This window comes from Eschrichtius robustus, chromosome 6 (genome assembly GCF_028021215.1).
Source record: "Eschrichtius robustus isolate mEscRob2 chromosome 6, mEscRob2.pri, whole genome shotgun sequence".
Taxonomy (NCBI): Eukaryota; Metazoa; Chordata; class Mammalia; order Artiodactyla; family Eschrichtiidae; genus Eschrichtius; species Eschrichtius robustus.
The window spans coordinates 86644472-86670554 of record NC_090829.1 but is presented as its reverse complement, the minus strand read 5'-3'; the positions used below and the strand labels follow the sequence as shown (position 1 = coordinate 86670554).

The window sequence follows — 26083 nt, the reverse complement described above, 5'->3', positions numbered from 1 at the left end:
AGGCCCTGAAGGGGCTGGGAGGCCTCTTCACCTTCAGAGAAACTGCCCAGAATTATCACACCTCCCAGCCCCAGCCGCCCCCTTTGCCCTTTAATTGCTGCATTTCATTGTCTTTGGCCCTTAATACTCCAACGCAGATGAAAAATTGCTGCCAAAGCTGGGGCCAAGTGGAAAGTCTGGCTGTGTATAAAGTCACACCTCATTACTGCCAGTTCTACTCTGGGAATCTCAAAGAAAACCTAGACTTTCTCCTCTCTCCAGCATCTATAGCTACCACAGTCCTGGGGATGCCAGGTGCAAACGTTTACCCCGATCCTTATCACCAAATGTTCCGTAGGGAAAGCCTGGATGTTCAGCCTGGATGAAGAGGGACTTCAGCCTGCGGGTGACAAAACAGGTCCCACAGGAAGCCTGAGAGGGTCGCTCTAGTTTTGAAATGATTCTAACGTCCCCTGGTGAAACTAAGGAAAAGCATTATGAGTAAAGATACAACTGGCCTCTGCCTGAAGCAACGTAAAACCCAAAATTATGTTTACCATAATTTTGCCCAGTTTACAGTCATTGCTTTGCTTTGTTTTTAAATGCTGTTTGGTGGTGTTAGGGAACCGGGTTCATTTTACCTGAAGCACAGCAACCAAAACGGGGAGACACTGACGTCCGCGGCAAAGACAGGGCTTATCCGCAAGGCAGCCAAGGGAGAAAACGGGAGAAAAAATCTCAAATCCACCTCCCCGAAGGCAAGAGGCGCGGCTATTTATAGGACGAGGAACGAAGAAGCGGACTGCTCTGAGGCACGGGGAGCGTGGGAAGCCGGGGAGGTGGGGAAAGGTGATTGGGAAAAGGTGCGGTCATCGCCGTGCTGCGCAGGCGTAACTAGGCTACGTTCCAAAGGTCACGGGTGGACACTCGCGCATGCCCAGTTGGAAGGTCAGTGGTCCCACCTAGTTTCAAGCAGCTTAGCTGAGCTAGATGTAGCCTGCTCCAAATTCCTGGAAAGCAACTCAGGCAAACAGTTTCTTGTTTGGGCCACGTGCTTCTTGGAGAACAGGCAAGCCTTAAAATGACTTTGATTAGTGAAGGCAGGGGAAATGGATTTGACTAATTACCCACGGTTTTGGCGGGGACAAGATATATTTGTGTGGCTAAGTTCAAATGTCTCCTCAATATTAAGGCACCATCGTCAATAAGGTTAATGGCCTGCTGAATCTTAGGCCTTAACACACATGAATTCAAATAAGCTTGGCGAGGGTCATGGATCAGCCTTTTTCAATGAGTTTCTAAAAGGCCATAGTAATAGAGTTTTCACTTGGACGGGATTCCTCTGCAAAAAGAAACCAATTTTTAGACTTTTTAGACCCCTGTGAACTACAAGGGGGGCGGGGTTTGCAGTTCATCATATGGTTTTCCTGAAGTAGGGTCTTGCTATTCTTATTGAAGTACAAGGAGGGCTAAGTGGTGACCAATGCTGACATAGAATTACCCTTTGCTCCTCCAGTCTTAGGGAAATGGAGCTCTGCGTTCTTTCTGAATATCTCTATATTAGAAGTTTTCATGATTTTTCCTGAACCAAATTTTTTAAAACTCCATGATTTTATCCTACCTCTTTTTCATTCCCTGTCATCTAAGGCTTATCCCTTTCATTGGAGATGAAAAATAGCTAACCATCATAGAATAGCCTTGAAGTTATATCACATTTCAGTCATGCTAATGTCTGGGTGTCTCATTTCATCCCAGAACATGCAATCCCACTATGGTTGGCTCCTGGGCCCCTAATTTCCTCTAACCCTGTAACTCTTGATATTTTTTTTTAAACTCTTGACATTCTTTGTGAATTAGGACTCTAAGTCCTTTAAACAGAGGACTATCCAAAATAATTCAAAAGCTCTCTCTTTTAAGGTGCTCTGATGTTGCCAACACAGAAAAATGTTGATTTGCGTTTTATGATTTATTTTTAGAAGTACACTTTTTAAAAAATTAATTAATTAATTATTTGGTTGCACCAGGTCTTAGTTGCAGCAGGCGGGCTCCTTAGTCGCGGCACATGGGCTCCTTAGTTGTGGTATATGAGCTTCTTAGTCGTGGCATGAGAACTCTTAGTTGCAGCATGCATGTGAGATCTAGTTCCCTGACCAGGGATCGAACCCGGGCCCCCTGCATTGGGAGCACGGAGTCTTATCCATTGTGCCACCAGGGGAGTCCTGCGTTTTATGATTTTTATTACATTGCTTATCTGAGCGTTTCACAAGGCTCAGTACCCGGCCCTTTGAGGAAGAGGACAAATTCAGGCCTAAGGTTTGCTCTGCTTCTCTCTCAATGTGGGATACCTTGTAAAGTAACCTGCTTTTTAGGAGGTCCATTTCCCCTTTATCCTCTCCTTCCTCACCATTTCTCTGTTCACTTACGTAGAATCAGAAATACTGCTTCAGTCAATAGTCAGTCAAGAAATATCTGGGCCAAGCACTGTGAGGAACTGGGCAGAGCAATGGGCAAAACACCCAGTCTCTTCAATCATGGGGTCCACGGTCCAAAAGGGGAGAGACGCATGAAACAAAAAACTTGTTCATTATAAGTGGGCAAAGAGCTCCAAGAAGAGAATGGCCTTAGAAGAATCTTATTAGGTACAGACCCAAAGAAAGTCTAAGTAATTATCAGCAATTTTTATCCCTAGATGTGAAGCCCCTAAATTGCTGCCCCTAGAAGATTAAAGTTGGCAGAACCGATTATTAAAACAGCAAACATTTGTCATCGGACATTCTGCCAAGGGTTTTATATACATTCCATGCTGGATCCTGAAACACTCACCACCACCAACCCCATGAAGTCGGTATTGTTATTATCATCCCCATTTGCCAGACAGAGAAACTGAAAGTTAGAGAAGTCAATGTCCACTAGGTGAAGTGAAAGGTGCAGAAGCCTGGATTCACTAGGTGAAGTGAAAGGTGCAGAAGCCTGGATTAAGAGTCGGAAATGAGTGGTTCAGGTAACAAGAACAGAGACAGGGAAGGTGGATGGTATTGCAGCCCTTATTTGTTCATGTATCTATATATGCAAAACACACAGCCTAGAATTCTATAACCCTTGAACATATTAACAAAAAGAGAAGGTTTTTCCAAAATTCAGAATATGTGTCTGTTATATAAACCTGAATGACAATGAAACCTATCGTGCTTTAGGAAAGTCAACCAATAAAACTGCAGCTTTGGACCATTTTGGCTCTTTAAACTGGAACAGCGGGATTCAGAGGACTCTTGCTTCAATTTCTAAGCTTGTGAAGTTAAGGACCAAAGTCCTTTTTATACATTCAATGACTGTATTTGGCAAAGGGCTGTAGACCCAAAGATTCATTTTAAATTAAAATATATGTAGCATAAGGTGTCAGGTTTCTACTGGGAACCTGTTGGTTCAGAAACAAAATTAACAGTGGAGAAAAAGCACAGGAATAAGTGGGGGTTTTTTTTGTTTTGTTTTGTTTTTTATCTGCATTGGGTCTTAGCTGCGGCATGAGGGATCTTTCATTGAGGCATGCAGGATCTTTCATTGTGGAGCGCGGGCTTCTTTCTAGTTGTGGTGTGGGCTCCAGAGCTCGTGGGCTCTGTAGTTTGCGGCATGCAGGCTCTCTAGTCGAGGCCTGCAAGCTCAGTGGTTGTGCTGCGTGGGCTTAGTTGCCCTGCAGCATGTGGGATCTTAGTTCCCTGACCAGGGATCGAACCTGCGTCCCCTGCATTGGAAGGCGGATTCCTTACCACTGGACCACCAGGGAAGTCCCTGGAATAAGTGGGTTTTTTAATTTCCTAAAACATGTTCAGAGACTCAAAATACTGTCAAGAGTCCTAAAGTCCTCCAAAGCTGTCTCTGAAACCAGTCTATGCTGGTCCAATAGGTCAGGCAGAATCTACGACTCTCATCGATGGCTGAACCATCTTTGTTCCTGGTGGCTGGGAGTATTTCCATTCCACCAAATTGAGGCAGAGGAACTAGCCTGCATTGAACTGGGAAATCATAATTCTTCAATTGGGGGTACAATGATAATGGAGATAAAATTTTCTAAATTGTCCAGAAGTAAGAAAAAAAAAAAAAAAAACCCAATACGACTTCGTTTGAAACACCAACATACTAGCCAATTTTCTTCTCCTATACTAAGCTGTCTCTTAGGCTTAAAAAAAAAAAAATTAATGTGAATTTGCACATTTTGCCACTCAGCAGCATTTCTTTTTTGAAATGGGATTTAACCTAATTGAATCACAAGTTCCCAGAAGGAAACGTCCCTGAAGCAGTAAGTTCTCTACCACTACTATTAGGCTTCAGTCTCTTTCCAAACCACAGATTTGAATGTGATAAAGCAATGTAAGAAAACACCACCCAAACCAGACCTGCACAGCACACACTTAGTTAAAACCTGGATTTTCACATCTTCCCCAGATCTGTAGTTTATATGGTCATGTGAAAAATTAAGTGGCGCATTGATACTAGGTAAGCAACCTACCTGACTTCTGAACTTATGTAGGCAGCAAATTGGAATTATGTCCTTAATTTCTCTCAGGAAGAAGAAAAGGTCAAAAGAGGTGTTGATACTGACCAACAAACCATATGCTAGTGGAGCCCTGCATTTCAGTCTCCCATGTAGGGCAACAGAGATGAGGAATGTCATGGAAAGTAATCGCCACTTTACATTTAAATATTCCTTTGCAACTATGTGAAACCTCTTCAAATATAAAACCTCATTTGTCCTTCACAACCCTGTGGTCTGGACAGGACAGATAATGTACCAGCAAATAAATTAAGATGCAAAGAAGTTATGCCACTTGCTCAAAGTCACATAGCCAGGCAACAGGAGCCAGATACAAAATAGTGCCTTGGCCTTTTCTTTTGCTAAAGAATGACAGTAAAATAACTTTTAGGTTTTGCTGACTCACGAAATTTATCATGAGAAAACCAACATCATCAGATCAGACTTCCATAGTTTTTTCTTAACCTTTTTATTTAGGCATAAAATATATTCAGTAATGTACAAAATGTGCACTAATCATAAGTGTATACTGATGTGTAAATTTTTACATATATTTTACAGATATATTCACACACACATACACACACACACACCCCATTGTAACCACCACCCACATTAAGAAAGAAAACATTTCTAGCATCACTGTACCTGTTCCAAGTTAATCCCTCCCCAGAGATAACCACTATTCTGACTTTTCTCCTCCTAGATGAATTTTGCCTATTCCTGAACTTTATATAAATGGAATTATGCAGTATGTACTCCTTTTTGTCTGGCTTCTTTCACCCAATGTAATGTCTGTGAGAGTCGTCTGTGTGAATCAGTAGCTTCATTGTGTGAACATATGACATTTCACTTATTCATTCTCCTGTTGATGGATGTTTGGGTTGTTTCCAGTTTGGGGCTACCTGTAAAGAAAGCTTCTATGAACATTCTTATACATTTCTTTAGGTGAACTTATACATACATTTTCCCCAGAGTATATACACAGTACACTATGGAATTGCTGAGTCACGGGATAAGTCTTTAGTTTTCAAGGATACTACCAACTGTTTTCCAAAGTGGTTGTATCCGTTTACACTCTCATCAGCATCATATGAGAGTTCCAATTATTCCACGTTTGCCAACACTCGGCATTTGTCAGCTCTTTCAATTTTAGACTTTCTGGGTGAGGTGTAATGGTATTTCACTGTACTTTATTTTGCATTTCTCTGATAACTACTGATGTTGAGCACCTTTTCATATAGAATTCTTGGCCATTTATGTGAAGGAGTTTTTAAAGTTCTTTTCCCATTTTTTAAATTGGCTATGAGCCTTTTTCTTTCTGATATATATAATCTTTGCTAGTCTGTGACTTGATGAAGAGACATTCGTGATTTTAATGAAATCAATCTAACTTATTTTTTTCTTTTATGTTATAGTCAGATGATATTTCCTGTGGTTTCTTCTAGAACACTAGTTCTCATTTCTTGGTCTCGGGACCCATTTACACTCCTAAAGATTATTGAGGACCCCCCAGAGTTTATGTGAGTTAATATCTATTAATATTTACCACATTAGAAATAAAAAATGGAAAATTTACAAATATTTATTAATTCATTTAAAGATAACAATAAACTTATTACATAACACAAATACAGTCCTCCCCTGGTATCTGAGAGGAATTGGTTTCAGGACCCCCTTGCATAAAAATCCACAGATACTCAAGTCCCTTATATAAAAGTGGCATAGTGTTTGCATATAAAATATGCACATCCTCCTGGATACTTTTCTTTTTTTTTAACATCTTTATTGGAGTATAATTGCTTTACAATGGTGTGTTAGTTTCTGCTTTATAACAAAGTGAATCAGTTATACATATACATATGTTCCCATATCTCTTCCCTCTTGCGTCTCCCTCCCTCCCACCCTCCCTATCCCACCCCTCTAGGTGGTCACAAACCACCAAGCTGATCTCCCTGTGCTATGCGGCTGCTTCCCACTAGCTGTCTGTTTTACGTTTGGTAGTGTATATATGTCCATGCCACTCTCTCACTTTCTCCTGGATACTTTAAGTCATCTCTAGATTACTTATAATACTTAATACAATGTAAATGCTCTGTAAATTGTTGCCAGCATGCAGCAAATTCAAGTTTTGCTTTTTGGAACTTTCTGGAGTTTTTTCCCAAATAGTTTCAATCCACAATTGGTTGAAACCTCAGATATGGAACCCGAGGATACTGAGGGCCAACTGTAATATCTTTTATGAAAAATAACTATACTTTCCGAAACAAAAAAAAATTGTGAGAAGAGTGTGTTTCACATTCTTGTAAATCATTTAATATCTGGCTTAATAGAAGGTAGTTAGATTCTCATATTGGTTTCTGCCTTCACTCTTCTGCAGTATGTGTTTTGCTTGAAGCATACGAAGAAAATCTAGCCCTACAGAAATAGTTGGAAAAGGGAGCAGCCGTTCTAGATAATTGTAGATATTCTCTTTGATACTATACCAAAACTCAACACATGGTAGTTTCCCAAAATTAGTTGCAATGTGGAATCCAAAACCTTATCAGTGAACTTTTCATGTTTTGTAATGTTAAAATCCATTGGTCTATCTTTCAATTTGAATGGATCTTTTTACCCATGCATGGTTTTGTAACAGCATGCCTCAGTCACTTGGAAAATATTGGCTCACTGAATTGTGCAAATCCTTGAAACATTACAAATTTAATTATATAATTATTAATTATGTATATGTGTATACATATACTATTCATTTATATCACTACTGATCTCATCAGAGAGGTCTTAATGGGAACCTGTCAAGCTCACAGTAGTGGATACAGTGCATATACATTTCATTCATTTTTCAGAAAATGTCTGCCAAATACCCAAGTCTGAATAACAATAGATTTTAGTCATTCTCTCAGCTAAAAATAGTATTCCATAAAGAAAACCAGGAGTTCATTCTGTAATTTAACACCAGTGCTTTTCCTTGTGAAAACCACCATCCTCTGGCTTGCAGCAGAAGTGCTTTATGTTTGCTTCGCATGTGCTCACACAATATTTAAAAAGGATATTAAAAGGAAGCATACCCAAGAGTTAAGATTGAATGAAATTGTTAATTTCTGTTGCTTCATCAAGGAGATTCTAAACTACGTTGTTTTGTTTTGTTTTTTTACTATGGCTTTATGATGATTAAAAATACAGTGACTATTGCTACTAGCACAGTAGTCAGTGCCACTGCCTTGATTTGTGCTAAAGTACTAGCAGTTTTACCCACCATTGCTTTTGCACCATCAGTGCATATGTCGACACAGTATATAGGCATGTCACATCTTGGTTCTATCATAAAAATAATTTTGACCTCACAGATTCCCTAAAAGGGTCTCAGAGAAACCCAGGGAGGCTGGAGACTACATTTTAAGAAGCACTACTCTAGAAGCTTTAGTGTTTTACCTTTTACATTTAGGTCTTTGACCCGACTCAAATTAGTTTTTGTTTATCATGTGAGGTGACGGCAGGCGGCAGGTGTCTAGGGCTTTTTCCCCTTCCGTACTGATATCCACTTGCTCCAGCCCATTTACAGAAAAGACCATCCTTTACTCACTGAAATGGAATTGGCACCTTTGTCATCAATCAAGTTGACTATATGTGTCTAATCTATTTCTGAATTTTCTGCTCCCTTCCATTGGTCTACTGTCCATCCTTGAGCCAATATCACACTGTTTTAATTATTGGAGCTTTATAGTAATTAAAAAAATTTTTATTGAGGTATAATTCACATATAACATTATATTGGTTTCAGGTGTACAACAGAATGATTTGATATTTGTATATATTGTGAAGCCATCATCACAATAAGTCTAGTTAACATCTGCTACCATACGTAATTACAAAAAAATTTTTTTCTTGTGCTGAGGATTTTTAAGATCTACCCTACTAGAGTAGTTTTGAAATCTGGTGGTTTAAGTCTTCTAACTTTGTTTGTAAGATGGTCTAGACTATTCTAGGACTTTCACATTTATATAATTATTATATTAAATAGTATATAAATTGAAGAATCTGGTTGTCAATTTCCACCACCCCCCCCCCAAAAAATAATCCCTGCAGTGATTTCAGTGGCAATTGCCACTGATCATCTTTGTCTTGATCCCAACTTGGGAGAAATTATTAAGTATGATATTAGCTGTAGTTTTGTTTACTGGGGTTTTTTGGGCAGAAATGCTTTATCAGATTGAGAATGCTCCCTTCTCTTCCTCTTTTGTTTAGAATTTTTACCATAAATGGATGCTGAATTTTATCAACTAAAAAGTTACCATATTTTTAAAATATGGTAATTGAGTTACCATATTTTTTTTATTTTTTATTCTGTCAATACAATGAACTGCATACATTGATTTTAAAATGTTAAAACAGCTTTGCATTCCTGAAATAAACCACATTTGGTCACGATGTACTATTCTTTTCTTATATCACTAGATTTGATTTGCTGACATTTTGTTTAGAATTTTCAGGGAATTCCCTGGGGGTCCAGTGGTTAGGACTCCGCACTTTCACTGCTGTGGGCCCGGGTTCCACCCCTGGTTGGGAACTCTGGCCCGCAAGCCATGCTGCAGCCAGAAAAAAAAAAAAAAAAAAGAATTTTCACGACTATGTTTATTAGGGATATTGGGCTATAATTTTCTTCTACTATAATGTTGTGACAGATTTGGTATCAAGGTTACATTAACTTCTTAAAACAGGTTTGGAAATAATCCCTCTTCCTCATGAGTTTGGGTAGATTGGTATCACTTCTCCCTTTAACATTTAGAGGAAGTCCCCACTAAGATCTCTTGGGCTTGAGGGTTTTTTGTGGGAAGACCTTTAAAAAAATCAAAACAGCTATTGAGATATAATTCACATACCATAGAATTCCCTCATTTAAAGTGTACAATTCAGCAGTTTTTAGTGTATTCACAGAGTTGTACAGCCATCACCACAATCAACTTTAGAACATTTTCATCATCCCCCGTCAAAAACCCCACAAATACTATCAGCCACCTCTCACTTTCTCCCGAACTCCCCAACCCTAGGCAACCACAAATCCACTTTCTGTTTCTTTAGATTTGCCTATTCTGAACATTTCATAGAAATGGAGTTATATAATACATAGTAGGAAGGTTTTTAATTATAGATTGAATTTGGCTAACAGGTATAGAGGTATAAAGATTTTCTATTTCTTCTTGTGTTTCTTTTGATAAATCATATTTTTCAAGAATTTTGTCCGTTTCATCTCAGTTGTCAATAATATTGGCATAATGTTGTAAGTGATCTTTTTATGATTTTAATTTTTGTATGATCCTTTGTGAAGTCCCCTTTTCTATTCATTTTATTGGTAATTTATATTTTCTTTTTTTCCCTGATCAGTCTTTCTTAGGAGCTCTTTTGTTTGCTTTTTAATCTTTTCCAAAAATCAACTTTTGGGTTTGCTGATTTTCTCTATCATATGTCTGCCTTTTCTTCTGCTTATTGGTCACATTTTTCTGGACATTGTATATATTTCCTGGATATTGTACATAAACGAACAGCAAAGATCGAAGTTGTGTTATTTTTCACCAGAAGGGAATCACACTTTTCCTCTGTTAGACAGAGAGTTGAGCTGGGTGAGAACGGGGATGCAGCTGTAGTTAGAGGCAGTTCACTTCTGGTTTTCAACGTCTTGAAGGTGAGACTGCTTCATCTAGCAGGAATTTGTCTCCTAAGCTTCATAAAACTGTGGGAGCTTTCACTCTGCCTTTTCAACCCATACTCATCCAATGTCCCCAGGGGATAAAAAGAAAGGCCAGAGATCTCACCTCATCTAGGGAGGCCTTTTCTCTCTCTGTTTTGTTCAGATCTATTTATATAGTCAGAGGAATTTTGTCCTCTTATATTGATGGGTTTTAGTATCTTTTTAAACATAATTTTCTAATTTATTCTTTGTTCTAGCGGTGCAGTGGGATTGATAACATGCCACTAGCTATTACATTCTATCCAAAAGTGAAAATTCCCTGGATAGCTTTTTAAAGAGATGTAAGTTACTAAAATCACTTTCCTTCAAACATCTAACTAAACTGGAAAGCTAACAAAACGTTAAATGTACGGCTGTTATAACTTGCACATTCATTTTAGGGATATTGAATCTATGCACAGTGGTTGCACTATTATAGGTTGTATGCACTTTACAGCATATTAGGGTTCCTTGTATAACCAAAATATATGATACATCTATGACCTCTGTATGAGAGGCAGTGGGCAACAGCAGAAAGAACACTAAACCCTTGATAGTCAGAATACTGAGCTTTAACCTGAACTCGCAAAAAGCTAGACCAGGAAAATATAGTGAGCACTAATTTCCTGGAGAACATGTGAAATAAATGCTCTCTAAGGTCCGCATTTTACCTGTTTTAATATTAGGACACGTTTTACTCATTCATAAGACCAAAATGTCAGGTGTAAGTGAGATGAACACCTGAGCATCTGCTCTCAGATTCAATAGAACCTACCAATGTTTTGGGGTTTTCTTTTGTATAAATTTATTTATTTATTTTTGGCTGCATTGGGTCTTCGTTGCTGTGTGCAGGCTTTCTCTAGTTGCGGCGAGCGGGGGCTACGCTTCGTTGTGGTGCGCAGGTTTCTCATTATAGTGGCTTCTCTTGTTGCAGAGCACGGGCTCTAGGCGCGCGGTCTTCAGTAGTTACAGCACATGGGCTCGGTAGTTGTGGCTCACAGGCTCTAGAGCGCAGGCTCAGTAGTTGTGGTACACGGGCTTAGTTGCTCTGCGGCATGTGGGATCTTCCCAGACCAGGGCTTGTCCCCTGCATTGGCAGGCGGATTCTTAACCACTGTGCCACCAGGGAAGTCCCCTACCAGTGTTTTTAAAGTACCTCTCTTGATACCTTCTCCCTCCCTCCTTTCCTAAGAAGTATCCATTATCCTGAATTTTGGGTTTCTCATCTCCTCAATTTATAATTTTTGTTGTTAGTTGTTTGTTTTTTGGCCACACCATGCGGCTTGTGGGATCTTAGTTCTCTGACCAGGGATCAAACCTAGGCCCTCAGCAGTGAAAGTGCAGAGTCCTAACCACTGGACTGCTGGGGAATTTCCCCTCAATTTGTAATTTTTCCCACATCTGTAGGCTATCCCCAAAGAATAAATTGTTTGATTTTAAGGTATTTAAACTTTACATAGCTTTATACTGCACAAGATCCTCGGCAACCTATTTTTTCCCCTCAAACTTCATGCTTGTGAGATGTGACAAGTTGATGTGGGTAGTTGTAATTAAAGACCTAATTCTTGTCCCAAAGTTTTGTGCTTCAGTTTCCGCCACCACAAACACACAAGGAGGAGAGTTTAAATTGAATAATCTATCAATTCTCTCCAGATCTGAAATTCTAATTCTACTTTTTACAATAAATATAGAGGTGTACAGTTTACTCCAAAAATATAGCGCTGATCATAATTATGATTTATCTGAGCTTGACTCATTGATCAGAAACACAACCCCATGGGAAATGTATCATGGTATCATTTTCAGACATTTTGACAAAATTTAAAGATTACCTGAACATGAATCTTCAGTATGTAAGACAAATCATTTTAATACCAGGTTTGAAGCAGCACAGGCAATGATGAGAAAAGGCAGAATTCACAATGCAAAAATGCAAAGTTTATTTTCTTAAATAAAATACTATATTCATATCTATACAAATAATTATTACAACCATTAAAATGTTACATTTACCAATAAAAATTTCAAAACTTTAAACAAGAGCATGGTTCAGAATATTCACACCCTAATACAATGCATTTGTAAAAAGATGTCAAAATAAACAGGACCTATTCTTATTTACAGCTGTAGGACAATCCTGACCATATTATACATATCTGCTCTGGATTCTATTACAAAACAGATTAGTTCCCATTAGAATTATAAACCAGGTAATTTACAGTAATAGGACACAGTGCACAGCAGACATTGCTGGCGTGAGAATAGTTACAAATATTACATACCCTACTGAAAGCACTACAGTTAGATTTTTTCTGGTGACTGCCCTACAGTAAGCTTCTCACCCAGTGTATCTATAAATAATTTGTGAAGGTAACTATGTTCTCAGATTTTTCCGCCCACTTTTACTGAAATGAATATATATGTGTATATATGGATATATATATATATCCTGTTGAAAGTGGAAGCAAATCTTTTCTTCACAGTAACACAACTGCAGCATTTTAAGCAACACTGTCTGGTCCCTTTCTTCTTGGAAGATCAACAGTTCAACTCCCCCTAAAAGTTACCAATATAGTCATGTCCAGTGCCTCACAGATGAAAAACGGTTTTAAGACTTAGGGGATGGAGGAACAGAGGTCCAGAAAAGTGAAGAGGGGACTGACATGGAGTAAACCTTAAGTTCCTATGACATAGTATGGTGTATAGCTGTACACACAACTGAGGGGAAAAAATTAATGATCACCTTTTCAAAAAAGTGTTAACAAATGAAGTTGTCTTCCATGTCTCATGAGATCCCTAGTGACAGATTATGCGGTCATCCAAAATAACACCAATTTGGACACTATCCCCAATATTTTCAACCCAGGTTGGCTCATGTTTATGAAGCATCTGAACACAGGCATGCGCCAGAAAATGATTACAGTTGACAGGGTTTGTGCAAATCTAGAGAGAAGGATGTTGAATGGCCACCACATACAAGCTCTGAGTTTAAAAGGAGTCTTGCATCTAACTAGTAAGTTTTTTACAAGATCGGCTTTAAAGATGGCTCAGAGAATGATAAGGCAACAGTGAGAAACATCAGCTGTACTTGTCGTCTAGGTGTTTGATTACACAGCAAGTACCACCCCGGCCGGCCCTTTGCTGTAACAGAGGAGTAAGTAAGCAGTATATTCCAATGGCTGGTCCTAGGACCAGAGGCACAGTTGCAGGTAAAGTGCAGTCTCAGGGTAGCGGCATGTGGGCACAGCTAGAAGCTCTGTGTCCAAGAAGGTCCTCAACACTTCTTCCCAGAACACCTGGATTGCCTCAATCTGAACCTGATGTCCCCCACAGACTCTAGTAGAAACACTCTTAGGCTCACACAGGAAGTGTAGAATGCAGGGAGAATACTGTTAAGTAAAAAAAGGACCCTTTTCTGTTGAACTCTGGAGGAAGGAGAAATGGTATCCTTCAGCCAAAAAGGTATCGCAGAAGAAACTAATTTCTGGCCGTTACTTTGCATAAAGGTATCATAAAATCATCGCTTATTATTATTGCCCTCTGGAAGTACACAGCCATAGGTCATTATCTCTAGGCAAAGGTAGATTTAGAGAGACAACAGAATTAGAACAACGACTTCCAGGTTCCTAAGGATATCAACGCAAAGCCGTCTGATTTTGGTACCACCTTTGCCCTTTCTTTACTCCTCCATGGGGGGGAAAAAAAAACTCTCCCAAACAAGGGACAGAACTATATGGCACATTAAACATTTTCAATCGGTCGTGAACTACTTTTGTTTCGAGAAATTCTCGTTGCCCCTTAATAGGAGATATAATGGTTTCCAAAGGCAGGCATTTGGGAATCACTGATTTGGAAGTATGAGTCCCTATCACACACCAATCCAACAGACTCTGGACCCAATAAATGTTTCAAGGCAGAGGAGTAATCGTCCTTCTAAGGAAATGACCAGATTCCCTGCCACCTGTTTGACATGGAGCAGACGGAAGAAAATAAGAGCCTAAGTACTTACGTATCAAAGGAAGGATAAAGCTAAGAAGATGCATGTTAGTGATTCTTTACCCTTTCTCAAATTTTAAAAACTTCACTCCCATTAAAATGTATTTCTACATTTTTTTGGAGTATAAATCTTAGCCTCTCCATGAAATGGCCAATGTTAGAAGGCAAGAGCAAGGCAAATGAATTCTCTTTAAAATGTTTAAATCATTTTGTATATTAAGAAGCCTGATTTTTAAAAGTTGATCCTCATTGCAGTTCACCCTGATATGTGACTGAAAATCACTGAAAAAGAATATTCCTTCCTCGTTCTTCTCTTCCCAAAGTTCTGATACATTACATTTTATGAAGAATGATCACTCTGGAATTTGCACTCCTTACTTAGAAAAAGGGTGCCATCTCTGGTACACCCCAAAGGTCTTAAAATAAAAATAAAAATAAACTTCCTGCAGCAGTATAAAACATCCGGAAACAACCTGTATGTACCAAAAAAAAAAAAAAAAAAGAAATGACATCAAAGTTGATTTCTTTTATCCATGATTGACACATTAGAAGTTTTTACATGATGAGAAATCTGAAAATTTTCACCTCATCAGAAGTTGCTGTGTAAAATGTTTAGAGGAATCAACCACTTTCTGAAACTGATTCTATGTGATCAATAACACTACAAGAGAGAGAAATGATTTAATCAATGACTCTCACTTATGACTCATGCATAAGTTAGTGTATTTATAGAAATTACAAATTTATCTGTGGAAATGGTTTTACATTCTATAGACATATATTAGTAAGCCATGAATAACATTAAATTTACTATAACAAAAATTGACTGTTTTCTGCCATTCCTTTGCCAAAAATTATATCCAGAGCTTGTTAGATACTAAATAATAAATTTCCTCCCCCAGATCATGTAGCTCTAATTATCAAATACTTAATACTGCTGGTAAATCTTATATACTCGTGCTTATAAATCAAGCAAGATTACTGTGCTCTGAACACTTTCAAAATTGAGTTTGTGTATAAAATGATCTCTTACATACATACATACATACATACATGTCTGTAAGATAGAGCTACATGTAAGCAGGAGCCAAATTATTTGCAGATGGTCATATCTTTCCTCCGATGGTCAAATAAGCCTTACTTAGGGGGTAGAGACTCTTTTGGGATCAAAGTGTTATATTCCTGGAATGAAAGCTCTGAGGAATGTAAATGCTATCTCTGAACAGAGCTGAGCAGAAAAATACAATCAAGGCAACAGAGAAATATCTGCAAGTACCAGGCTTGGGGCCTTTCCACTGAATGTTCAAATTGAGCTTCTTCTTAGCCTGTTACCTTAGTTCCAATTCTAACAGTCCCCAGTTCTTCAGAACTCAATAGCCACTGTGTGTGTGTTGGCGGGTGCAAGAGGAGGAGCGGGGGACAGAGAGAGAAAGACAAGGTGAGAAAGAGAGAGGGAGGGAGAATGAATAGCTGAACACATTGAAACCAATCCTTGAAATTAGCAGACTGGACCTTTCAAGTACAAAGAAAAACTTGAAAGTTAAAGCTTAAAACTCAGGTTTTTTTTAAGTTATAAACCTCACATATTTTTTCTCAATTAACTACTGTGTTTATCTGCTGTCTTAAGTAACTTATTCATGATGCTCTCCTATTCCTCCCCACGAGCGTTTTGAAGGGAGAAAAAACAAACATTTTTCTTATTTTTTTTGCCCCCAGGAGGCTGCCTCAGCTGGCAGCAGGAAGAGACAGGAAAATTTGGTGAGAACAGTTGAAGAGGCACAGATGACCCTTTTGCTGAGTCTTTAATAGAGGTATTCACTGGAGTTAACTGCTCTAACCAAGCCTTAGGAGGCTTTTTTTTAAGGAAAAAAACCACAAAATTCTGGTCCGTGGGTTCACTTTGCTAACAGAGTAGACAGAACAGTTTATATCTCCCACTCCGTCCCATTTTTGGCAGACTATAACAGCAACAAAAATTAATGGGCTTGAGAATGTGAGTACATATAATTGTTTTCTTAATTTTTAATTAAATTTTCAAAATTCAATACATGAATTTTGAATATATTTTTAAAATTCATTATTAACTTCAGCGGGGCTTTTAAAAAACGCTACATCAAGTTCTTCTACACTTCAGCAGGTCTCAGGTCCCAATTCCTCATTTTCAGATGGCAGGCCTATTTTTAAAGAGCCAGTTTATACTTTAAAATCTATGTCCGAGTACACACACACTCACACACATGGACATATACAAAGACAATTTTTTGAAGCACCATTTCACATCTACCATCAGGAAAAATAATGAACAAATTCATCTTCTCATTGTAATTCTATTATGAAGGGTAATAATGCAATATACAATGCCATATTTTAAATATAAATATCAGTAATGAAAATACTGACAGAGCTTAAGACTCTGTTCAGAAATATTTTAAAAGTAAGGCTCAAATAACTGTGTAGATTCCAAACATGCTATTTACTGATCAGTCCCTAATGATTAAACAAATGTAAAAGAACTTATTTCAAGATCAAATAAATAGAAGAGAATTCTACAACAAAACTCAATGAATGAAACAATCTTTAACTGAACACATGCAAAACTCCACAATACAACTGCTTTTATCCTTATGGCCTGATGCAAAATGCAAGTACAAAATGGAGAACATCTATGTACTTTGCTTTTTAGCTTTCCACTTTTAAGGCTACTTGTTCAAGGAAGACCTTTGCTTTACAGGATCTTGGCACATTAAAGGATAACATGGCTCCCTAATTTGGAGAACTAGACATGACATTCAGATAATTTATGAATTGTTATAATTAAGAAAGAAGCCTCTACCTAAACCAAACCTTGGGAATAAAGGTTGATTAAACAACTCATTTATTTGCTAACTGCTTGACTTGAATCATGGACATTCATTCTACATTAATCCAATAACTGCCATGGGTAAGAAACTGTTCTAGATGCTGACACTGGCCAGTACTTGGTTATGAGCCATTGTGTTATATCGAACTGTCTGTATTCTTGGAAAGCAACTCAACCAGTTCAACTATCTATTTTACAAATTATCAACAATCAAGTTTAAAATCTAGGTTCCTTCCTACCACCCAGGACACACCAAGATGATCTCCCTCAACTTCCAGCCGATTAATATCTAGGGAATGTCAGATTACAGATCAAACTTGAAAATGTAAATCTGCTTGGAAAATTTAAAAAGTACACCATGCGGTTAAAAATGAAAGATAATTTGTTTTCGACGACCCAGTATTTGCCTCATCTCTGACACGGCTTCCCTACATTCAGAAGATAACTGACAATTGATTATACAAACACAAGGAGATACACTCACGCAATCTCTCTCTTCCTGTGCACATGTGTGAATACACACACAAATACATTTGTAATCTCACCCGTTACATTTATGTTTAGTCAGTCAGTATTTAAACAGCTGAACTGCAATCATGACCTAAAATATGGCTTATGTTGTGGGCAGGTCTGTTTGAGGACTGCTTGGAAGAGTCCGAGGCAGAGGAGTTTGCTATCGTAAGCAAAGGTGACATTGCTGAGCCGTCAGGGAGAGCTGTAGCTATTTCTGGAAACAAAGATGTCATATTAAAATTGGATAAGTGAGAGTTGGTCATGTGCATTGGGGGCATATCAGGGAGAAGAGGAAAACTTGGTTGAGCAAAACCAACAGGTCTAGGAGGAGATAAAATTGATCCAAATCGGTTATTCAAACTTCCACTGTTTACCTTCTCTGTGCTAGGATTCGAGAACATTTGATTAGAAAAATAGGGGATTGAAATATCATTGGACAGTGTAGGATGAGCAGGAGAGTATGGGGGATAGAAGGAGGGGAGAGTATTTTGGGGATCTACAGGGATGAGGGCTGGAGTTCGAGTGGCACTAGGCTGAGTAACCTGTGGAATGAAAGAAGTATTAGCATTTATTGGTGGATTCATGCCACCCTCAGGAATAAACGGAAAACCAAAATTTTGTGACAGTGTATGCTGGTCAGGCGCTGAATTATCATTAGGTACTTGTGGGCCATCAGGCATGAAACGAACAATACTTCCTCTCTTTTCTGTAGTGGGTTGTTGGCGTCCGAGAATCATACTGCCACCAGTAGACAGAGGAAGATGGGGAAGACTTGGATCAAAGACATTACTGTGTCTTTGGTTTCCAGAGCGATTCCTTTCAGGCTGACGAATTTTGGAACCGCTGCCGTCTTGCAAGGGATGCCTTGATCGCTGGGGAACTGAAGAACTAGTTTGACGTACAGGAGGCCCTTGGTCAGCATTTCCGTGAGACACAGACGGATGCGGCAAACCTGGCCTTGCAACCCCATGCATGTTGGTTGTGACTGGAGGGTTCATGTGGCCCTTGGTCCCGTGACTGTCAGTAATCCTCATGGGATTGGACTTCTGTACAGAAACGTTGGGACTTGTGTTTCGACCTTGAATATCTCCTGAGGAAGAAGAACTCGAAAATGGAATATTCAAAGTGCTGTTCCTGGTGTTAATTGCACCCAGGGACATGTCACAACTCTCCCTATTCTGACCCTCACTCTCTCTTCTAATATGGACACTTTCATGAGTTGGGGGACAATTATATTCGATTGCAGAGGAGGGACCACACTGTGTATTCCTCTGATGCTCTGGGAGTGATCTCTGGCTCCCAATGACCTGATCACCCAGGTGAGGGGCAAGTAAACTCTGCATGAAACTTTGGTGACATGTATTTTCACCGTCCCTTGGTGGGACAGCATTTCCTGTTGGGATGGTCTGAACTGGTGGGTAAGGTAATCTCTTTTGGCGGTCAATTGGTGGTGGACCAGGGTTTTGACTAATTCGAAAAGCCTGGGACTGCATACTCCTCAAGGATGACACGGGGTTACCTATTTCATTATTTCTTGAAGACTGTACTTCAAAATTACTCTGGGGCTGCTGACTGGCTCCGCTTGGCTTAAATGTCTGACAGTCAGAAAGGCGGATATCTGAGGTAACAGTATGGTCCACACGACCCTGCATATTATGAATGGCCAAACTCTTATTTCTGGGAACATCAAGGTAGCTTCTCATTTCAAGCTGATCTGAAATTCTGGAACCCTGAATCGATATACCCATTCTCTGCTCTGAATTAGAAGATGTCTTTCCAATGAGTGCCTCCGCAGAGTAACTTGAAACTCTATTTCTCTCTGGCCTGTGTGGAGTACAAGTCATGTCTGAAGGTCTCGTCACGATACTCGGTTGGGACACCATTTGCTGCTCTATGCCTCTTGATGTCAAAAGCCTCTGCATTGGATTATGCCCAGATACGTGTTCAGAAGAAACCCCCGCACCTTGCTGCCGGCTTCCCACCTCCTGCTGGTGCATGATGTCTTGACTGAGATGGTTCTGCGGATGGTTATGGTGACTCCGGCTTGTGGAAGGGTTTTCACGACTCTTCTCTGGCTGGGAGCTTCCAAAGTGTTGCTGCATCTGTTGCTGCATCTGCTGATGGTGGGGGTGTGGCTGACCGCTCTTGGGTCGGGATTGGTCAGTTCCATGGTGCTTGGGTTGTAAAGAAAGCTGAGAGGCCTGAGTGCCCTGAACAAGAGTCCTCTTTTTCTGCATCTGAACTTCCTGTTGCAGGGTTCTCTGTTGGTGGACGTGGGGCTGAGAGTGGACAGAGCTCTCCGCGTGAGGTACGTGATGCTGCAGTTGATATAAGTGATGCCTCTCTCTTAACTGCCCTGCTTGCTGCTGCTGCTGCTGCTTTAAGTAGAGATGGTTACTATGCAGGTGAGGCACCCCTTGAGCCGGAACATGCTGCTGCAGGGCCTGCAGATGTTGGCTGGCCTGCGTTTGCTGCTGCTCAGCCACGGAAGGCTGCGAATTGCACTGAACCTCAGTTTGCCTCAACGCAGGGGCCACAAAGTTGTTACCAGGTGGAAATAATCGCGTAAGGCCGTCTCCATGTGCTGGGTTGCTAATAGGCACAACTGAGTTTGAAGAGTTGGGAGGGATCTGACTAACCATCATTTGAGTTTGATCGGAAATGCTGTCCGGAGTTCGGCTCATCAGGGATAGACCTTCAAGCCGGAGGGGAGCCGGCTGACAGTGCTTTTGACGTTTAGCTGAAGACAGTAAGAGGTCATCTTGGACAGCACGCTTAGCAGAGTTTTTACGGCTTTCATGACTTGGCTTCAAGAGTGGCTCTTGAATCTGTGGATTTGGTATGGTACCAGCCATAGTATTTAGCTGTTCTTGGGAGTATTCGGTCATCAGAGATGGTCCAGGAGGCTGACTGCCATAGGAGCTAGATGAAACCGTCAGATTAACTGTTGCAGGAACAGCTGTTTGCTCTGAAGTTTGGGATAAACCAGCGCAGCTGACCAGAGGATGGCTGATGCTGCTCTGATGGATAAGATTATTCACACTTAAACTGGTGATGCTTGGTGGCTGAGAAGTCGAAACCTGCAAAGAGGCATTTGATGTTTTCATTCCTATAGAACAACTTGGCTTTTCAAGGGGCCGACCCACAGTTGCTTCAATTGAATCCTGAGAATTAAATTCATTTGGTGTTGCTTCTGCCTGTCCTGGGCCGTTCTCTTTAGATATCTGTGTTTTGAAAGGCTGGTCTCCCTCTAAAGAGGATGCTTCAGAAGGCTTTGAAGGAACTTCCCTTATATCAGCCTGGGTGCCAGCTCTTCCCTTCTCAAGGTTCTCCTGGTCAAAAATAGCTCTTGCTGCAAGAGCAACTATATCAGTTTGCTCTACAAAGGTACAGCTGTCACACGTATTGGTCGTTGCATTGCTGGTGACATCCTCTCTAGTTGTTTCAGGAAGCATGGATGCAACTGAGAAACTACGACTACTGCCAGAGCTCGTTGACATGGGAGAGTCAGCCTGCCTACTGGTGAGCAAAGAACCGCTAATAACCTCCTGATCAGGGATGCAGGAATGATGCTGTCCTGGATCTCTATCGTCACTGCTCATCAGTAATAGCTCCTGTTTGGGATGTAAATCAACACTTGAATGGACTATTTTAGAATTTTCTGAAGAAAAGTCAGGATGGTCCACCTGGACTGAAAGAGATGATTTCTGAGGGTCTTTTCCTTTAGCAAGACCAGATAGCAATGCAGTTAAACCCTGCCCCTTTAAGAGACCTGTGGTTTGCACTGTAGCTGATGAATCTTGCTCAGCCCTGCAAGGTTCAGCAATGACTTCTACCTCAGAAACACAGTCAGTACTTGCAGTGCTCGTGGCAGATGACAAATCGGAAACCTGAGAAGCCAAAATGTGGGGATCATTCTCAGACGAAATCAACACTTTGGCTGAAGTGCAGGATTTGGCGGCATCTGGCAATGCCAAACTAGTTGGTGGCTTATCCTGAGATGTCTCTCGCTGGAAAACGGGGAGAGAATCTTTGGATTTTGCTGGGGCCATTGTAAAATGTTCACTTGTTACAGATTCTTGGGAGGATGAGCTAGACTCTTCTGCTGACTTAGATTTGGGTATAGACTCAGGTATCACTGATTCAGAATTCAGAACATCCAAAGAATGTGAGCCAGAAACACTTACACTATTTGCCTGGGACATAGTGACAGATGGTAACACACCAGGGAGTCTGTCCAGAAGTCCATCATTACACGATGGCTCTGTGGAGCCTTCGGAGCTGGGGCAGTCTAACTTACCCACATCTCTGGCTGGATTCAGGGTGCAGGCTGACTTAGTGGCTAAGTGTTTCTTGACGCTCGGCTTCTTATTCAGCCTTTTGGACTTCATGTTAGGCAAACAAGCTACAGTGTTCATTGAGGGAGTAGTCACTAGATTATACGTACTGGGTAGTGTGGCTGAATTCTCCGTTGTCATGGGAGATGCTACAGCTGTTGTTAATGAAACACAGTTAGCTGGGGTGGTTTGACTATTTGCAGCGGTTTGAGGATTGGCAGGCTGGCTAACAGACAGTTGTACACAGCTCTGCCCAGCCATCTGCGATATGCTTTGATTGAGGCTGGCCAAAGCGCCGAATGTATTCAGGGCAACATTGGTATTTGGATCTTCGCTGGTGGTGGGTTGAATAATTTGCATAGGGGTTTGACTTGTAGTTCCTGATGAAGACATCACGGGCTGCAAAGCAAAGAGCTGTCCATTTAAAGAAATGGTTTGAGGCTGCTGTTGGTTTGACATGGTTACAGAAAAAGTTTGTGTTGAATTAGATGCTGATAAAGATGAAGGTCTTGGTAATATGTGGACAAGGTGCTTTCCTCCAAAACTCTGTGGGGTCGAAACATTTTGCACTGAATTGTTAGACCCTATGACAGCACTGGCTCCATTGACAGGGAGTCGAACAGAGCCAGGAGGTGGAGCGGAGAGGAGTGGCAAAGGGTTCTGATTAGCTGCCTGTATGATTACTATCTGTTGGCCTACTGTTTGGTTGGGAACCTCTGCCCTCATCATTGTTGGGCACGGGGTCGTGCTGGGTGGCTGAAGAATGATAACGTTTTGATTAGCAGGAGCTGTGTTAACAGCCGACCCAACTGGCTGAGCCATCTGAATCACTTGCATTGCTGAATTCAGTGGAAGGATACTTTTTGGAGGCTGAGATTTAACTTGTGGCTGGGCAATCAGTGACTGCATAGGTAAAGATGGACAAGAAGGCAAGGTTACAACTACTTGCTCAACTGGCTGCCCAGCTGCTGGAGAGGAATTATTCAAGTTGACGCCTGTAGCCACACATCTACTGTGGTTGGTCGTGGTGGGGTTAGTACCACACTCATTTAATACCGGAGTCACAGCAGAAGATGGTGTCTGGCTTAAGGGCTGAATAGTGTTCCCCGCCAGTTGCAAAGTAGTCCACGTCGTCTGCGTGTTTCCAGCTGAGGAAATTCGGGTAAGGCTATTAATGTTTTTCAAATCCGAACCACTAACAGCTGAAGAAGGCAAAGAACAAGAAAGAGTCCAACCACTGTCCACAGGGTTTGCAGGAAGGGTGCTCACAGGGGTGGCGGTCTCCCCTCCTCCAGGGGCAGATGGGGCCCCCACCGCAGTAACACTTGTCAAGTCTGCGCCCTTGCTAATGCTCGCTGGACAAGAATCACCTGCAGATCTTGGAGGCTGGGAGCAGACCGTCGTGGTAACGGAAACAACCAAGGTGGTTTGAAAATCACTTCTGCACTCCTGTACGCTCAGGCAGGACTTGCTTCCTTGGTGTCCTTTAGTGGCAGTTGCTGAGCAGCTGGAGGAGACGCTTGTGGCACAAGGGACTGTTTTCTTCAATAATTTGGGGCTCTCTTGCCCATTCTTATTTTCAGAAGAACTTTGATCCTTTAGACATGTGTGCAGGGAATGATGCTGGGGTGGTTCAGGCCCGACAGGGACACTGACCAGTGAGCCACTGCTGGCACCAAGCACACTCGACTCGCTTTCGGAGGTGGAAACCTCAAGAAGATTTTGAGCAGAAATGGTAGCAGGAAGACAAAGAGGAACAGGCTGGTTGGCAGCCAACGCAGAAACCGTGGTCTGATGCCATGGCTTGTTTTCAGAAGGGTAAACTCCAGAAATAGACACAGGAGTCACAAGATTGCACGTCCTCTGTACTGGCACCACATTGGCAGTTTGCTTTTGTAAATTATGACCAACGTTAAAGGTTATCCCCTGAACAGCTGTTCCCTGGCTATTTCCACCAGGCTGACTCCCGTTGGAATAAACAATGATATTCTTTTGAACCTGGTCACTGGGAATAACAACAGAGACCTTTGAGTTTTTAAGATTTCCTTTCCAGTGGATTGTGGGGTCGTCGTATAAACATATGTCATTTGCTTTTAGTAATTCAATATATCGGCCATTTTCTTTTTGAATTTCTTCCAGTTGTTTACGTAGCTTTTTAATTTCTTCAGCTACAATATCAAAAGCAAAAATGAAAAAATTACCCCTAAGTGTCAATATTTATAATAATTTAAGAAACAGCTGTATACTAAACTACTGAATTCTAATTTTAGTATTCTAAATACCTCAATTGAGAATCTTCAGCTCTTTTCTAATATAAGTTCTTTCTTCTTTTTAGAATGGTATCTCAAATCTCTATCCTAATCCTTTGAAAAGTATGTATCTTTAAAGGTCAACAACTCAAAGGTCAAAAATTACTCATAATGTAGAAATCTCAAAATTGCAAAATTCAAGATAGGGCAGCAAGGAAAGACACACTGATATCATGGTAACACGCTAGGAAAATAACACTGAATATTAATATAATAGCATTTAAATGTTGCAATAACTAACATTACTTTATGGTGGTAACAGACAGTCTTTTTTTTTTTTTTTTTTTTGGCCCCTCTGCACGACTTTCAGGATCTCAGTTCCCCAACCAGGGACTTAACCTGGGACCACGGCAGTGAAAGCCCAGAATACTAACCACTAGGCCACCAGGGAACTCCCAACAGTCTTTTTTATAAATGGCTTTAAACTGGTTTCTATTTTACCCTTGGAAACAATAGAGACCAAGCAGAATGTGTAAGAAGTAAGATGGGAGAGTGCTGAAGAAAGCACCAACAGTGAAACTTGCTTTTTCCTTGGTAGGGCCAATGTGTGTATGCTAGTGAGTAATGAAGACGTCCGTGATGCCCTACACTGTTTTAAAGGAGACAGCCTCAACCATGGATACTAAGGGTCAGCCTTGGCTGTTGGTATGTATGCTCTGGGACCCTATACATCCCCACCTGCCTTGCCACAGTAGGTGTTCTCCCCCATTCCCTCCACCAAAGGCAGCCGATCCTCAAGGCCAATACCTTATAAGGTAGCCTGAAGTAACAAGTTCTGTTCCAACACGGAGGAGCTGAGACTATCAGATTGTTTTTCTCAGCTATTTAAAGAAAGAGCCACAGAAGAAAGATGCCAATGTGCTGTGGACATTAGAAATTAAAGGACAATTATCATGGACCAAATAATAAAGAAGATTGTTCTCACTTATTGTGCACTTACTATATGCCTGGCACTTTTCATTCCCTGTCTCATTTACTGGTAATAACAATAATAACAACAACAACAACAGATAACATTTATCAAGCATTTACTCTTGTGCTGCGCTTTACTCTAAGTGCTTTACCTGTGTTATCTCTTTTAATCCTCATAACAACCACGAGATGGGACAACCACCTTTGTCATCATCACTTTTAGCTGTAAGAAACAGGTTCAGAGTAGCTATATAATTTGCCTAAAGTCGACTAGATGGATGCTATGATCATCCTCATTTTAAGACAGGGAAACTGACACTTGGAGAGGTTAAGTAACTGGCCAAAGGTACTGAGTGAGCAAAGGAAGCCGAGACTCAAACCCAGGTGGGCCTGACTCCCAAGGCCACTGCTGTGGCCACTGTGCAAGACTGTCATGTGGGCAGTGAGTATGTGGAGGAAGCTGCTGGGAAGAGAAGCGAGAGCAGATACAAAAAAGAACCAAAGAAAGCATCATGACCGCGATGACAACACGGTCGGACTTAAGGGGCCTCGGGTGCTGCCCCAACCCCTGGCCTGGCTGTTCAGCGCCTCCTGAACCGCCTGCAACTTGTATTTCTTCAAGTTTCCCTTTTCCCTAGGGTAACTCGATTGCCTCAGATGCTGGGCTGTGAAACCAGAGGAGCCCTCATTAGAAAAGTCTATCCATCACTCTACTATCCCTTTTGTGGGTGCCTCAAAATGCTTACCAAATATTGATTATGTATCTAATTGCCTGACAGCACCATAAAACAGGACCTGGACCATAAAAGACAGCTGACTGAGGGGAGGGGTAAGTTGTCAGCTAACTGAAAGTAAACAAGAATTCAGAATGCCCACCTTCTGGATGTGCTTTCCAGCATCCTTCTCACTTCTTACAATAAA

At 40.8% G+C, this 26083-nt stretch overlaps 1 protein-coding gene across 3 annotated transcripts in view; it reads right to left on the bottom strand.

Moving 5' to 3' along the window:
* Positions 1-16690: 16690 nt before the first annotated feature.
* The window catches only part of USF3 (upstream transcription factor family member 3), a 44756-nt gene continuing 35363 nt past the window's right edge, over positions 16691-26083 (bottom strand). For all 3 annotated transcript variants that reach the window (XM_068546734.1, XM_068546732.1, XM_068546735.1), the window contains one exon: positions 16691-24109. In XM_068546734.1, the coding sequence (XP_068402835.1) occupies positions 17667-24109 (6443 nt within the window). In that variant the 3' untranslated portion in view covers positions 16691-17666. The remainder of the gene's footprint in view (positions 24110-26083) is intronic.